Genomic DNA, 16,203 nt, shown 5'->3' on the forward strand with positions numbered 1-16,203 from the left:
GTGTGAAAAATAAGTTATAAATATAAAATTAAGTGAAAAATGTTGAGCTGCAAAACATACAATTGCACATAATTGAAAGTGACCTATTTTATCCTAATAATTTTTTTTAAATCATCTATATTTAAAGTATTCTCCTGTTTAAATGCATATTGCCTGTTGTGCACAGTTGCCCTGAAGCCACCAGGGCGGCGGTGCCATCGGTTTGGGCCCGTCATCGCTGCTCGCAGCTTTAATTTTTTAAGGGGTTAACTACGTACAAGGGTTTATGATGTCACCCAACCAGGAAGAAGCTTGTTGTAGTCCAAACCGGCCATTTTTGTAGTCAATAAACTGCCGTAACTTTAAAAGACAATATCTCTGTTTGCAGTGAACTTTCAGCGCTGTAACTTTGCAGATACTGTTAATGCTCACGCAGCGACATTACACACTAACTAAAGTTAAACAAGTCAAATCGCATGCAAACACACCTTTAAAGTCGACTAGTCCCCTATTGAACTCACCCGATGTCCATCAAACACATACGCCTGGTCATCCGTCCCCAGCTCCACGTCGGGTTTGCAGCCGGGTCGAGCCCAGCCCACCCGCATGTCTCCGCCCGTCACCGCCTCAAACTCGAAATACCATTTCCCCGTCGTCACCGCGTACGTCCGTTCCACGCGGAAGAAGCGGATCTTATCGATACTCAGCCTCTCCACCACATGCCCTGTTCAGAGAAGACTAGCATAAACCGCACAAACACCACCAGCATCATCTGAAAAAATGAGACTGTGAAGTTTATCTGCTGATCCCGGGCATCCGAGATGTAGGTGTAAATTTCTTATGATTGGCTCTGCAACCACAGTCAAAAGAATGGACCTGTCATTGGAAATTGATGGGGTTGATGTTAAGCCTTCTTCTTCTGTCCGTAATCTTGGCGTCTTATTTGACTCACCTCTAACTTTTGCCTCTTATATTTCTTCTATTGTTAAAAACTCTTTTTTTAATCTCCGTAATATTGCACGTCTTCGAACTTCTCTCACTCAGGCTGACGCTGAAATATTAATTCATGCATTAATCACATCCCGTTTGGTTTATTGCAATGCTCTGTTTCTAGCTCTTCCTAAAAAAACGTATTGCTAGGTTAGAGTATATTCAGATCTCTGCAGCCAGACTTCTCACCTCCACCTGTGGCATCACGTATTCATTTTAAGGTACTACTTCTAACATTTAAGGCATTAAATGTTCCCGCACCTCCATGTCTGTCTGACTTACTACACCACTACTGTCCTGCCCGGTCCCTCAGATCATCTGAGCTTGGTCTTTTGTCCACTCCTCGTTTTAGGTTGTCCACTGTAGGTGGTATAGGGCATTTAGTATCAATGCACCTAAATTATGGAATTCGCTTCCCTTACCATTGCGCAATTTATCATCTCTGTCTACCTTCAAGACCCAGCTTAAGACATATCTATTTAATTTGTGTTTTGAATAATGTGGCTATAGAAAACCTGTTCTTGTATTGTGTATGTGAGTATGCTAATGTACTATTGTGCAAATGTGTTGTCTAACACTATGTAAAGCGACCTTGAGCTTTGGAAAGGCACTATATAGATAAAACTACTTCTTCTTCTTCTACGTGTGTTTGTTTCTTCAGGAGAACACAAATGAAGATTTTTAACTCAGCCGTTGCTCGTATAATGCATGTCAATGGGGAGTATTTCTATGAGAGCCACAAAAGCCCTATTCGGATGGTAATTGTTTCTCATGTGGACGTCCGTATAAATAAATTTGCAGCCACCACCTCAGATATAAAACGTGCATTCAGATGGTGATTTATTCCCGGTGGAGGAGCGAGTTTTGTGATCCGCATCGGGAACACCGCTCAGTCAAATCATCGTCTGCTGTCAAAATGTCATATGCTTGGAATAACAAGAATAAAATCAGATTTAATAATAGAAGATTATTAATTGTTTAATTATTTAAATCTCCCATTTAAAAATAGGAAGATAATGAGCAGAAATAAGTTAATACAATTTACCCTATATAACATTAATTACTGCTGTAATAACGGCTCATTTCAAATGTGTACGTGTTTTACCTTCTCTTTTGAGCGGTGATGAAAGAATATTCTTGTAAATACTTTCCAGCATTTCAGTAATAAAAGTGTAGGCTAGATCTTTCAAGTGCATCCGAATTACAGCGATACGGTGCTCCGCAGGGGTCAAAAAGGATATAAACAGTTAATTTTGAAGCAATCTCTTCTTGAAAACTCAGAGATGTGAATTCGGACGGTAATAAACATATAAATAAAGGAATGTAAAAGAAAATAATGAAAAAACAGACATAAAAATTTTTAATTCACTAAATTACCATCAATAAAAAATATACAAAGAAAATGACAAAAAAAAACTAAATTAAATAAATGTACAAAGTAAATATTAAAAAAAAATATATATATAAATAAATGAAAAAAGCAAATATAAATAAATATACAAAGAAATAAAAAACAAAGAAACATACACAGAAATGTTAAAAACAAATGCATATACACAGAAATAATAAATAATATATAAACAAAAATAAATAAATATACAAAGGAATGTAAAAATAAATAAAAAAATTTAACAAAAATGAATAAATAAATAAATAAAAATGTAATATATATATATATATATATATATATATATATATATATATATATATATAAAGAAATGTAAAAAAATAAAAATGAATAAACAAACGTTAAAAAAACTAAAGACTAAAATAAATACACAAAAGAATGTAAAAAAATCTAAAAGAAAAAAATATAAAAAGAAATGTAAAAAAACTAATAAATATACAAAGAAAATGTAAGAAATAAATATTAATAAATACATGTAAAATATAAACAAATTTACAAAAGAATGTAAAAAAATCTAAAATAAATCTAAAAATAAATGTAAAAAAATAAATACACAAAGAAATGTAACAAAACTAATAAATGGTTGTTGGTGCCAGACGGGCCGGTCTGAGTATTTCACAATCTGCTCAGTTACTGGGATTTACACACACAACCATTTCTAGGGTTTACAAAGAATGGTGTGAAAAGGGAAGAGAATCCAGTCTGCAGCAGTCCTGTGGGAGAAAATGCCTTGTTGATGCTCGAGGTCAGAGGAGAATGGGCCGACTGATTCAAGCTGATAGAAGAGCAACTTTGACTGAAATAACCACTCGTTACAACCGAGGTATGCAGCAAAGCATTTGTGAAGCCACAACACACACAACCTTGAGGCGGATGGGCTACAACAGCAGAAGACCCCACCGGGTACCACTCATCTCCACTACAAATAGGAAAAAGAGGCGACAATTTACACGAGTTCACCAAAATTGGACAGTTGAAGACTGGAAAAATGTTGCCTGGTCTGATGAGTCTCGATTTCTCAGACATTCAGATGGTAGAGTCAGAATTTGGCGTAAACAGAATGAGAACATGGATCCATCATGCCTTGTTCCCACTGTGCAGGCTGGTGGTGGTGGTGTAATGGTGTGGGGGATGTTTTCTTGGCACACTTTAGGCCCCTTAGTGCCAATTGGGCATCGTTTAAATGCCACGGCCTACCTGAGCATTGTTTCTGACCATGTCCATCCCTTTATGACCACCATGTGCCCATCCTCTGATGGTTACTTCCAGCAGGATAATGCACCATGTCACAAAGCTCCAATCATTTCAAATTGGTTTCTTGAACATGACAATGAGTTGACTGTACTAAAATGGCCGCCACAGTCCCCAGATCTCAACCTAATAGAGCATCTTTGGGATGTGGTGGAACGGGAGCTTCGTGCCCTGGATGTGCATCCCACAAATCTCCATCAACTGCAAGATGCTCTCCTATCAATATGGGCCAACATTTCTAAAGAATGCTTTCAGCAGCTTGTTGATCAATGCCACGTAAAATTAAGGCAGTTCTGAAGGCTGAAGGCGGTCAAACGCAGTATTAGTATGGTGTTCCCAATAATCCTTTAGGAGAGTATATATATATATATATATATATATATATATATATATATATATATATATATATATATACATATACAGTCCCTGACAAAAGTCTTGTCGCTTATCTATTTTCTAGAAATACCTGATATTAACCTGATTTTAATTAATTCATTGCTGTTAGAAATAGCTCATATGAAAAGCTAAAACCCTCCCAAATGATGTTTAATGCACTGAAATAAATAATGTTCACAGAAAAAATATTTATCATTTAATCAAGACGGAAAGGTCAAATTTTGGCAAGACAAAGGTTTTGTCGCCTATACAGAAATTGAACAAATTTACTGCAAATACAAAAATATGTCAGCAAATTAAGTTGTGGTGCTGTGAGATCCAAATTTAATATCTTTTATGACTTCCATGAGCTTGAAGGACTGCATCCATGCGGTTGGGCAAGGATTCATACAATTTATTGATGAAGTCATCAGGAATAGCTAAGAAAGCAGTCTTGCATGCCTCCCAGAGTTCATCAATATTCTTTGGTTTCGTCTTCCTTGCGTCCTCTTTCATCCTACCCCACATATGCTCAATGATGTTCATGTCTGGTGACTGGGCTGGCCAATCCTGGAGCATCTTGATCTTCTTGGAGATGGAAGTATGCGATGGAGCACCGTCCTGCTGCAGAATTTGGCCTCTTTAATGGTCGGGAATAAGAGGTAGCTAAGATTTCTTGGTATTTGTAGACTATTGATGTTGCCTTCCACCCTGCAGATCTCTCGCACACCCCATACTGGATGTAACCCCAGACCATGATTTTCCCGCCACCAAACTTCACTGTTTTCTGGGTGAATCTCGAATCCATTCTGGCTCCAGTAGGTCTCCTGCAATATTTGCAGCGACTGTGGTGTAATTCAACAGAAGATTCATCTGAAAAATCCACCTTCTGCCACTTTTCCTGCGTCCATCCTTTTAGCAGGCTGTGGGCCTTGGCAAATGCCACACGGTTTTTCAATTGTCTTTTGTTTAGTGCTGGCTTCTGGGCACTGATTCGACCATGGAGGCCATTTCGAGACAGAATCCGACAAACTGTTCTGGTTGACACAGGGACTTCAGGTGACCAGGTCTCGTGGAGCTCTGCTGCAGTGGAAAATGGGCTGGCCTTGGATTTTCGAGCCAACAAACGGTCCTCTCGAGCAGTTGTCTTGCGGGGTCTGCCTGACCTGGGCTTGTCAAAAACGTCTCCAGTCTCTTCAAATCTTTTTTTTATCCTCTGTACTTGACGCTGAGACACATTGAAGGTGTCTGCCACATCAGCAGTGGATCTGGTCTTCAGCCTCATGATAATCAAAACTTTACTCTCTGGGTGAATCTTAGGCATGTTTGCAAAGATCTAGTTGCAGTTGATGTGAAGGTCTAGCGTACTGGAGTTCTTTTTATACACACTTGAGACCTAATTGATCCATTATTAGTCACAGGTGAAGCTCATATGACAAGGTGACAACACTTAGGTCTTTGCAAAAATTGACTCAATGGGCTTTACCAAGCTGTGAATATTAGAATACTTTTTGAAAGTTTAGTTTTTCACTGAAACATTATCACAAAAGCTGGTGGGATTAAAATGAGCCATTTCTTGTAAAAAAATCTTGATTAGAAATATATTTCAGCGGCACTTTAGGTCAATTTGTACACAAGCGACAAGACTTTTGTCAGGGACTGTATATATATATACACACACACAAACAAAGGAATTAAAAAACTAAAATAAATAAATATAAAGATAAATGTTAAAAAAGTAATAACTGTAAAAAATATATAAATGTACAAATTAAAGTCAAATATTGAGATCAAAGTTGTTTGAGACGTGATATAAAGTTCCAGATTTCTGTGCAGTAATGGCTGATTATGTGTAGTTTTCTCTCGTCTCACCCCCGTCCTGGTCGGGCGGCTCAACATTGTAGCCGTATCCGATCAGCGTGCGTATGGCTTCCCGGAGGCTGTCCCGATTCGACTTCTTGGTGCGCTCATCGAGTAAAGCATACGGCACCAGGCGAGGGTTACGTTTGCTCTTCACATCCTGCAGAGAGAGAGAGAGAGAGAGAGAGAGAGAGAGAGAGAGAGAGAGAGAGAGAGAGAGAGAGAGAGAGAGAGAGAGAGAGAGAGAGAGAGAGAGAGAGAGAGAGAGAGAGAGAGAGAGAGAGAGAGAGAGAGAGAGAGAGAGAGAGAGAGAGAGAGATGATGCCTCCGATGATGCAAATATCATCAATTTGCATAATCAGACAATGTTTTGTCCAGAGGCTAAAGACTACAGCCAGTAGAGGAGTGATTTAGACTAAAGACTACAGTCAGTAGAGGAGCTATTTAGACTAAAGACTACAGCCAGTAGAGGAGCTATTTAGACTAAAGACTACAGCCAGTAGAGGAGTGATTTAGACTAAAGACTACAGTCAGTAGAGGAGCTATTTAGACTAAAGACTACAGCCAGTAGAGGAGTGATTTAGACTAAAGACTACAGTCAGTAGAGGAGCTATTTAGACTAAAGACTACAGCCAGTAGAGGAGCTATTTAGACTAAAGACTACAGTCAGTAGAGGAGCTATTTAGACTAATGACTACAGCCAGTAGAGGAGCTATTTAGACTAAAGACCACAGCCAGTAGAGGAGCTATTTAGACTAAAGACTACAGCCAGTAGAGGAGCTATTTAGACTAAAGACTACAGCCAGAAGAGGAGCTATTTAGACTAAAGACTACAGCCAGTAGAGGAGCTATTTAGACTAAAGACTACAGTCAGTAGAGGAGCTATTTAGACTAAAGACTACAGTCAGTAGAGGAGCTATTTAGACTAAAGACTACAGCCAGTAGAGGAGCTATTTAGACTAAAGACTACAGCCAGAAGAGGAGCTATTTAGACTAAAGACTACAGCCAGTAGAGGAGCTATTTCGACTAAAGACCACAGCCAGTAGAGGAGCTATTTAGACTAAATACTACAGCCAGTAGAGGAGCTATTTAGACTAAAGACTACGGCCAGTAGAGGAGCTATTTAGACTAAAGACTACAGCCAGTAGAGGAGCTATTTAGACTAAAGACTACAGCCAGTAGAGGAGCTATTTAGGCTAAAGACTACAGCCAGTAGAGGAGCTATTCAGACTAAAGACTACAGCCAGTAGAGGAGCTATTTAGACTAAAGACTACAGCCAGTAGAGGAGCTATTTAGACTAAAGACTACAGCCAGTAGAGGAGCTATTTAGACTAAAGACTACAGTCAGTAGAGGAGCTATTTAGACTAAAGACTACAGCCAGTAGAGGAGCTATTTAGACTAAAGACTACAGCCAGTAGAGGAGCTATTTAGACTAAAGACTACAGTCAGTAGAGGAGCTATTTAGACTAAAGACTACAACCAGTAGAGGAACTATTTAGACTAAAGACTACAGTCAGTAGAGGAGCTATTTAGACTAAAGACTACAGCCAGTAGAGGAGCTATTTAGACTAAAGACTACAGCCAGTAGAGGAGCTATTTAGACTAAAGACTACAGTCAGTAGAGGAGCTATTTAGACTAAAGACTACAGCCAGTAGAGGAGCTGTTTCCTCATGTTAAACTCGTCCATGGGGGGTGGGATCGAACTCATTCATGTAAATGGAGCGGTGCGGAGCAAAGTGAATATTTCATCTTCTCAAATTAATTCCTATGAAACTTAATCTTCCAAAGGCATGAAGTGAAAGCTCTCCAGACTGAACACGCGCTGAGAACGACTGCCACGCCCGCGCTTACCTCAGCTCTCCGGATGAATGTGATCTGTCTCCGCTTACCTCAGCACTCCTGATGAATGTGATCTGACTCCTCTTACCTCAGCTCTCCTGATGAATGTGATCTGACTCCTCTTACCTCAGCTCTCCTGATGAATGTTATCTGACTCCTCTTACCTCAGCTCTCCTGATGAATGTTATCTGACTCCTCTTACCTCAGCTCTCCTGATGAATGTAATCTGACTCCTTTTACCTCAGCTCTCCTGATGAATGTAATCTGACTCCTCTTACCTCAGCTCTCCTGATGAATGTAATCTGACTCCTCTTACCTCAGCTCTCCTGATGAATGTAATCTGACTCCTCTTACTTCAGCTCTCCTGATGAATGTGATCTGACTCCTCTTACCTCAGCTCTCCTGATGAATGTGATCTGACTCCTCTTACCTCAGCTCTCCTGATGAATGTAATCTGACTCCTCTTAGCTCAGCTCTCCTGATGAATGTAATCTGACTCCTCTTACCTCAGCTCTCCTGATGAATGTGATCTGACTCCTCTTACCTCAGCTCTCCTGATGAATGTAATCTGACTTCTCTTACCTCAGCTCTCCTGATGAATGTGATCTGACTTCTCTTACCTCAGCTCTCCTGATGAATGTAATCTGACTCCTCTTACCTCAGCTCTCCTGATGAATGTGATCTGACTCCTCTTACCTCAGCTCTCCTGATGAATGTAATCTGACTCCGCTTACCTCAGCTCTCCTGATGAATGTGATCTGACTCCTCTTACCTCAGCTCTCCTGATGAATGTGATCTGACTCCTCTTACCTCAGCTCTCCTGATGAATGTGATCTGACTCCACTTACCTCAGCTCTCCTGATGAATGTAATCTGACTCCGCTTACCTCAGCTCTCCTGATGAATGTGATCTGACTCCTCTTACCTCAGATCTCCTGATGAATGTGATCTGACTCCTCTTACCTCAGCTCTCCTGATGAATGTGATCTGACTCCACTTACCTCAGCTCTCCTGATGAATGTAATCTGACTCCTCTTACCTCAGCTCTCCTGATGAATGTAATCTGACTCCTCTTACCTCAGCTCTCCTGATGAATGTGATCTGACTCCTCTTACCTCAGCTCTCCTGATGAATGTGATCTGACTCCACTTACCTCAGCTCTCCTGATGAATGTGATCTGACTCCTCTTACCTCAGCTCTCCTGATGAATGTGATCTGACTCCTCTTATCTCTGCTCTCCTGATGAATGTGATCTGACTCCTCTTACCTCAGCTCTCCTGATGAATGTGATCTGACTCCACTTACCTCAGCTCTCCTGATGAATGTAATCTGACTCCTCTTACCTCAGCTCTCCTGATGAATGTAATCTGACTCCTCTTACCTCAGCTCTCCTGATGAATGTGATCTGACTCCTCTTACCTCAGCTCTCCTGATGAATGTGATCTGACTCCACTTACCTCAGCTCTCCTGATGAATGTAATCTGACTCCTCTTACCTCAGCTCTCCTGATGAATGTAATCTGACTCCTCTTACCTCAGCTCTCCTGATGAATGTGATCTGACTCCTCTTACCTCAGCTCTCCTGATGAATGTGATCTGACTCCACTTACCTCAGCTCTCCTGATGAATGTGATCTGACTCCTCTTACCTCAGCTCTCCTGATGAATGTGATCTGACTCCTCTTATCTCTGCTCTCCTGATGAATGTGATCTGACTCCTCTTACCTCAGCTCTCCTGATGAATGTGATCTGACTCCACTTACCTCAGCTCTCCTGATGAATGTAATCTGACTCCTCTTACCTCAGCTCTCCTGATGAATGTAATCTGACTCCTCTTACCTCAGCTCTCCTGATGAATGTGATCTGACTCCTCTTACCTCAGCTCTCCTGATGAATGTGATCTGACTCCACTTACCTCAGCTCTCCTGATGAATGTAATCTGACTCCTCTTACCTCAGCTCTCCTGATGAATGTAGTCTGACTCCTGCTGCGTTTGTAGCGTGACTCTCGCTCGGCTCACTCACATTATATTCAACACACACTTTCAGTTTGTAATTGTAGTGTCTGTTCTCTAACTGAACTGATTTTATGAAGATGAGCGCGGTGGGAAAGTGATCTAGTAAACCAGTAGCGGTGGCTTTGGCCTCGTAGGGCAGCGAAGCAATGCATTCTGGGAGTTGTTGTCTTTTATCCCCATGAGGCAAAAATAAATTTTCTGTCTTTTCTTAGTCTAGAAGGCACCAAATTCAAAAATAATTAACTACATTAATGACCCAGTTTAAATACAGACTCCTCATCCCAGCACTGAAGTACCCTTTTAATTGTGAGGCTGTTCTACAGGGACAAGCAGTTTGATTTCCCAGAATGCTGTGGGCTTCACACCTGCTGTATGCCATAGGTCCAGCTCTGTTTGATGCGGTCTTTAGCCCAGACGTTGTGAGCGTTTTCCGCCAGTTTATCCACCAACAGCTCCTGGGCGGCGCTCAGTTTGACATCGGTCAGGTCCAGCGGTGTGGGCTTATATCCGTTAGACATCATGTAGCTGCAGAGAAAACGTCACACACACACACACATACACACACACACACACACACACACATACACACACACACTGGTCAAACGTTAGAAAAAAGATATATTGGTTGTAAAGATTAAAGGGTAATGCTATTAAAACATGTGCTTATCCTCACTAATATGCATTAATGGCTCATATGAACATAAGCAGATAATCTATGATCGCTGTGAATCTGCTACATGTAAGAGGCTGTCGTTATTCAGAGCTTTATGGGCTGGAAATAAGCATCTGTGGAAGCGCACCATCTGCGGCCATACATTACTTCACACTCACTTCTTCGGGAGTTTGAGCTTTTTCAGCTCCTCTTCAGCGTTGACTTTCACTTGGACCACATGACAACCCAAAGCCAGAAGAGTCCTGAAACACACACAGAAAACACAACACACCCAATAAAACCTGGACTGGGACATGTGAGAGGTTTTGCCATCAATCAAACAAGTGGTTGCCAGGGTGTTGCTAAGTTGTTGCTAAGTAGTTTCTCAAAGGTTCAAGTCAAAATAATGGTTGCCAGGGTGTTACTATGTGGTTTTGTACAGGTCCAAGTCAAAAAGGTGGTTCCCATGGTGTTGTATTGTGGTTTCTTGCAGGTACAAGTCAAACGGGTGGTTGCCAGGGCATTTCTAGGTGGTTTCTTACAGATCCAAGTCAAATGAGAGGTTGCCAAGGCATTGCTAAGTAGGTGCTAATTGGTTTATTAAAGGACCATGTCAGACGACTGGTTGCCAGGGAGTTGCTATGTGGTTTGTTGGAGGGTCCAAGTCAAACGAGTGGTTGTGGGGGCTTTGCTATGTGGTCCAAATCAAACTGATGGTTGCCGGTGTGTTGCTATGTGGTTGCTAGGTGGTTTTGTACAGGTCCAAGTCAAACAAGTGGTTGCCAGGGTGTTGCTAAGTGGTTGCTGGTTGTGAGGGTGTTTTGCTATAAGGTTGCTAGGTGGTTTCTTAAAGGTCCAAATCAAAGTAATGTTTGCCAGGGTATTGCTATGTGGTTTTGTACAGGTCAAAGTCAAACAAGTGGTTGCCAGGGTGTTGCTAAGTAGTTACTATGGGGTTTCTTAAAGGTCAAAGTCAAATGAGTAGTTGCCAAGGTGTTGCTATGTGGTTGGTAGTTGGTTTCTTAACGGTCAAAATCAAACTAATGGTTGCCAGGGTATTGCAATGTGGTTGCTAGGTGGTTTCTGTTATTTTTTTATTTTATTTTTTTAAAGGTCCAAGTCAAACGAGTGTTAGCAGGGTATTGCTATGTGGTTGTTAGGTGGTTTGTTACAGGTCCAAGAAAAATGTGTGGTTGATAGGTGCTTTCTTAAAGGTCCAAATCAAATGGGTGGTTGCTATTACAAGGGCGTTACAAAGTGGCTATTAGATGGTTTCTTACAGGTCAAAGTAAAAAAAAGTTGCTGCAATGGCATTGGTATGTGGTTTGTAGGTGGTTTCTTATTGGTCCAAATCAAACGAGTGGTTGCCAGGGCATTGCTAAGTAGTTGTTAGATGGTTTCTTACAGGTCCAAGTCAAAAAAGTAGTTGCCATGGCTTTGCTATGTGGTTTCTAGGTGGTTTCTTAAAGGTCCAAATCAAACAATGGTTCCCAGGGTGTTGCTAGGTGGATGCTAGGTGGTTTCTTATAGGTCCAAATAAAACGAGTAGTTGCCAGGGTGTTGCTAAGTAGTTTTTAGGTGGTTTCTTACAGGTCCAAGTCAAAAAAGTAGTTGCCATGGCATTGCTTTGTGGTTCCTGGGTGGTTATAGGTTGAAATCAAACAATGGTTCCCGGGGTGTTGCTAGGTGGTTTCTTATAGGTCCAAATCAAACGAGTGGTTGCCAGGGCGTTGCTACGTAGTTTTTAGGTGGTTTCTTACAAGTCCAAGTCAAAAAAGTAGTTGCCATGGCATTTCTATGTGGTTCCTAGGTGGTTTCTTAAAAGTCCAAATCAAACAATGGTTCTCAGGGTGTTGCTATGTGGTTGCTAGGTGGTTTCTTATAGGTCCAAATCAAACGAGTGGTTGCCAGGGCGTTGCTAAGTAGTTGTTAGGTGGTTTCTTACAGGTCCAAGTCAGACGAATACCTAATGAAGCACTCATTTGAGCACTAGTAGTAGTGGTGTTGTCGTAAACAGGACCTCTAACAATCCCTTTGTTCTGTGAGATTGTGCTGCACATAAGAGGAAACTGCCGTGTCAGCAGAGAGGAAATAACGCCGGGAGCAGTGTGTGTCATTACAGGTTAATGAAGGTTTGGCAAAACTCATATGAAGGTTAATGATGAAGTTATGCACACCCAACTCTCAAATCATTAATATACATAAAACTGAACTGAGAGCAGCAGTTACGATCGAGTGCACCCACACCACAGTAAGCTTCTAAACACACGTTCGGAGGGAATACACAGATTACACACTTCTTCAGGATGGGTTGGGGTTCTGTATCATTTCTCATGCTGTGTTTTTATGAAAGTGACATTTACTGTATTTGGAGAAAAATTAGGATACACACTCACACTTACACTCACTCACACACACTCACGCACACGCACACGCACACACACACACTCACTCTCTCACACACACGCAATTGCTCTCACTCACTCTCACACACTCACACACACACACACACTCACTCACACTCACACTCTCACTCTCACTCTATCACTCACACTCTCACTCTCACTCACACTCTCACTCTCACTCACACTCTCACTCTCACTCACACTCACACTCACACTCTCACTCTCACTCACACTCTCACTCACACTCTCACTCTCACTCACTCACACTCACACTCACACTCTCACTCACTGACTCACACTCTCACTCTCACTCTCACTCTCACTCTCACTCACTCTCACTCTCACACTCACACTATCACTCTCACTCTCACTCACACTATCACTCTCACATTAACACTCACACTCACACTCACACTCTCACTCTCACTCACACTCTCACTCACACTCTCACTCTCACTCACTCACACTCACACTCACACTCTCACTCACTGACTCACACTCTCACTCTCACTCTCACTCTCACTCTCACTCACTCTCACTCTCACACTCACACTATCACTCTCACTCTCACTCACACTATCACTCTCACATTAACACTCACACTCACACTCACACTCTCACGTACTTGCACACTCACATTAACACTCACTCACTCACTCACTCACTCTCTCACTCTCACTCTCACTCTCACTCACACTCACACTCTCACTCACACTCTCACTCACACTCTCACTCACACTCTCACTCTCACTCTCACTCTCACTCTCACTCTCACTCACAATCTCACTCACTGACTCACACTCTCACTCTCACTCACTCTCACACTCACACTCACACTCACACTCACACTCACACTATCACTCTCACTCACACTATCACTCACACTCACACTCACACTCACACTCACACTCACACTCACACTCACACTCACACTCACACTCACACTCACACTCACACTCTCACTCTCACTCTCACTCTCACTCACACTCTCACTCACACTCACACTCACACACTCTCACTCACACTATCACTCTCACTCACACTATCACTCTCACATTAACACTCACACTCACACTCTCACGTACTTGCACACTCACATTAACACTCACTCACTCACTCACTCACTCACTCACTCACTCACTCACTCACTCAAATTAATACTCACACTCGCGCGCGCACACACACACACACACACTCACACTCGCACTCGCGCTCACGCTCGCACTCACATGCACTCGCTCACACTCCCTCTCTCACACATACACACACACACTCACACTCTCACTCTCTCTTACACACACACTCACATTAACACTCACACTCACACTTAGCCTCACACTCTCTCTCACACTCAGCCTCACACTCTCACATTAACACTCACACTCTCACGCACTCGCACACTCAGAACACTCACACTCATGCACTCGCACTCTCAAATTAACACTCACACACTCACATTAACACTTACACACACACTCGCACTCACGCTTGCACACTCACATTAACACTCGCACTCGCACACTCACACACACACACACACTTGCTGGTCTTACTTCAGTGTTTCTGTGGACATCTGTAAGTTGTAGTTCCTCTCGGTTTCTGGCAGTTTGGAGAAATCCACGAGACACGGATGCTGACGCTTGTTATCTTCTCTGATCTGAGGAACGAACACACACAGATCAGCACAACACACACACATGGCAGGAGAGAGAACAACACACGTGATGAGCGTAAGAAAACACACACACACACACACGTACATCTGGATGAACGGAGCCACAGGAGACCGGACGCTTACTGGAGATCATCATGACAGAATGATCACACACCAGAAGCGTTGTGGGAATGTCATGGATGCTGCAAGTTTTTGGGAGGTTTTATAGAGTTGATGAGCTCTTTCATCAAACACACACACACATGCTACACGTCTCCATAGACACACACATGCATGTATAATCAGCAATATTATGGCTTGAACTGCACTGACACTATCAGACAAGAGGAGAAGTTGAGCTGATCTGAACTGAATAATGATCTGCTGCTGACATTGAGTTTGTGCCATAATTGATGCATTTTACAACATTAACATGGTAGTTGTCCTGTTTATTACTACGTTTTGAAACAATCTGCATTGTGTAAAGTGCTATAAAAATAAATGTGGGTCTGAGACAAAAAGCTTTCTAGTTTATTTGACAGGGAACCAAAGAGAAAAATCTTTATAAACTGACGTTGCATTAAAAAAACTAAAAGGTTTGGGTTGCACCACACGGTACAGTTCAACTGTTATCCTGCCGTCTTATATTAGATCAAACCCATTACAAAAGCGCATTCAGGTGATACAGGTGTACAGTTTCTTGCAGAACAAATCAATAAAGGAGTCAATAATAATTCTAGCTGTTATTAAACGTACAGCCCAGTAACTGCAAAATGCCAGAGATCCTGATCAAATGAAAGGATGCAAACAACTGTGAAACTAACACGCGTAAAGAAACGAGCAGGACCAAACCACAGGAATGGTGTGTGTGTGTGTGTGTGTGTGTGTGTGTGTGTGTGTGTGTGTGTGTGTGTGTGTGTGTGTGTGAGTGTGTGTGTGTGTGTGTGTGTGGTTTGGTTGAAACACGCCCCATATTTACAGCTCAATGGAGCATCAGACTCATATTCTGACTAGAGCTGAGTAAGACCACGTCAGGCTAGTGTAAATGTGTATTTGTGAAGTAAATGTGTGATGGTTTGTCTGGATCAGACTCTATTCCTCTGGGATCATCAGAGACTCTGAAGCTCTTCCTCATTGATTTGGACCTTCAGCTGTTGGTTCCCAATGAAGTCCATTATGAGGAGAAAAATCCTGGAATGTTTTCCTCAAAAAATGTAATTTCCACTGGGATGAGATGGGGCGAGGAAACGATCAGGATGTCACGATCATTCCCGACATAACTGTAACACTTTGAGATTTGTTCCAAATGTAAAGTGAAATACAAATAAAATGTATTATTATTATTATTATTTAACATATCTTGAAAGATAAACCAATGGAAGCTGATCTGGGATGGGATGGGAAGATGAGCAGAGCTTGGATCGCATCAGATCGGCAGGTCTTGATTTATCAGCTGAAACCGCGCTGGAAGATTTAAAGCAGAACTAAAGCTCCATCTGTGTGAATATAATCACCAGGGTCAGCGGCCGCTAACGAGCGCTCATTAACACACACATTAAACTCTGACCGTCCAGCTCATGCCAAAAACTTCCCTTACAGTAAAACAGACGAGGAATGAGAGATGACGGAGAACACATCTGTGTGTCTTAAAGGGCCCAAAGCGTTTCTAGACACATCAGTGACTCTACATGAAAGGGATAGTTCAGCCAAAACTGAGCCTGTGGTGTTTATCTGGTGACCCCAGGGCATCAACATGTAGGTGTGTGTGTTTC

The 16,203-nt window shown here is 41.9% G+C and overlaps 1 protein-coding gene across 5 annotated transcripts in view; it reads right to left on the reverse strand.

Moving 5' to 3' along the window:
• The window catches only part of LOC137090868 (ryanodine receptor 3), a 294,990-nt gene that overhangs the window by 162,276 nt on the left and 116,511 nt on the right, over positions 1-16,203 (reverse strand). For all 5 annotated transcript variants that reach the window (XM_067454843.1, XM_067454842.1, XM_067454840.1 and 2 more), the window contains exons 23-27: positions 14,331-14,434; positions 10,552-10,635; positions 10,086-10,245; positions 5,876-6,023; positions 501-703 (exon numbers count right to left, since the gene is read on the reverse strand). In XM_067454843.1, the coding sequence (XP_067310944.1) occupies positions 501-703; positions 5,876-6,023; positions 10,086-10,245; positions 10,552-10,635; positions 14,331-14,434 (699 nt within the window). The remainder of the gene's footprint in view (positions 1-500; positions 704-5,875; positions 6,024-10,085; positions 10,246-10,551; positions 10,636-14,330; positions 14,435-16,203) is intronic.

Source organism: Pseudorasbora parva, chromosome 10 (assembly GCF_024679245.1).
Source record: "Pseudorasbora parva isolate DD20220531a chromosome 10, ASM2467924v1, whole genome shotgun sequence".
Taxonomy (NCBI): domain Eukaryota; kingdom Metazoa; phylum Chordata; class Actinopteri; order Cypriniformes; family Gobionidae; genus Pseudorasbora; species Pseudorasbora parva.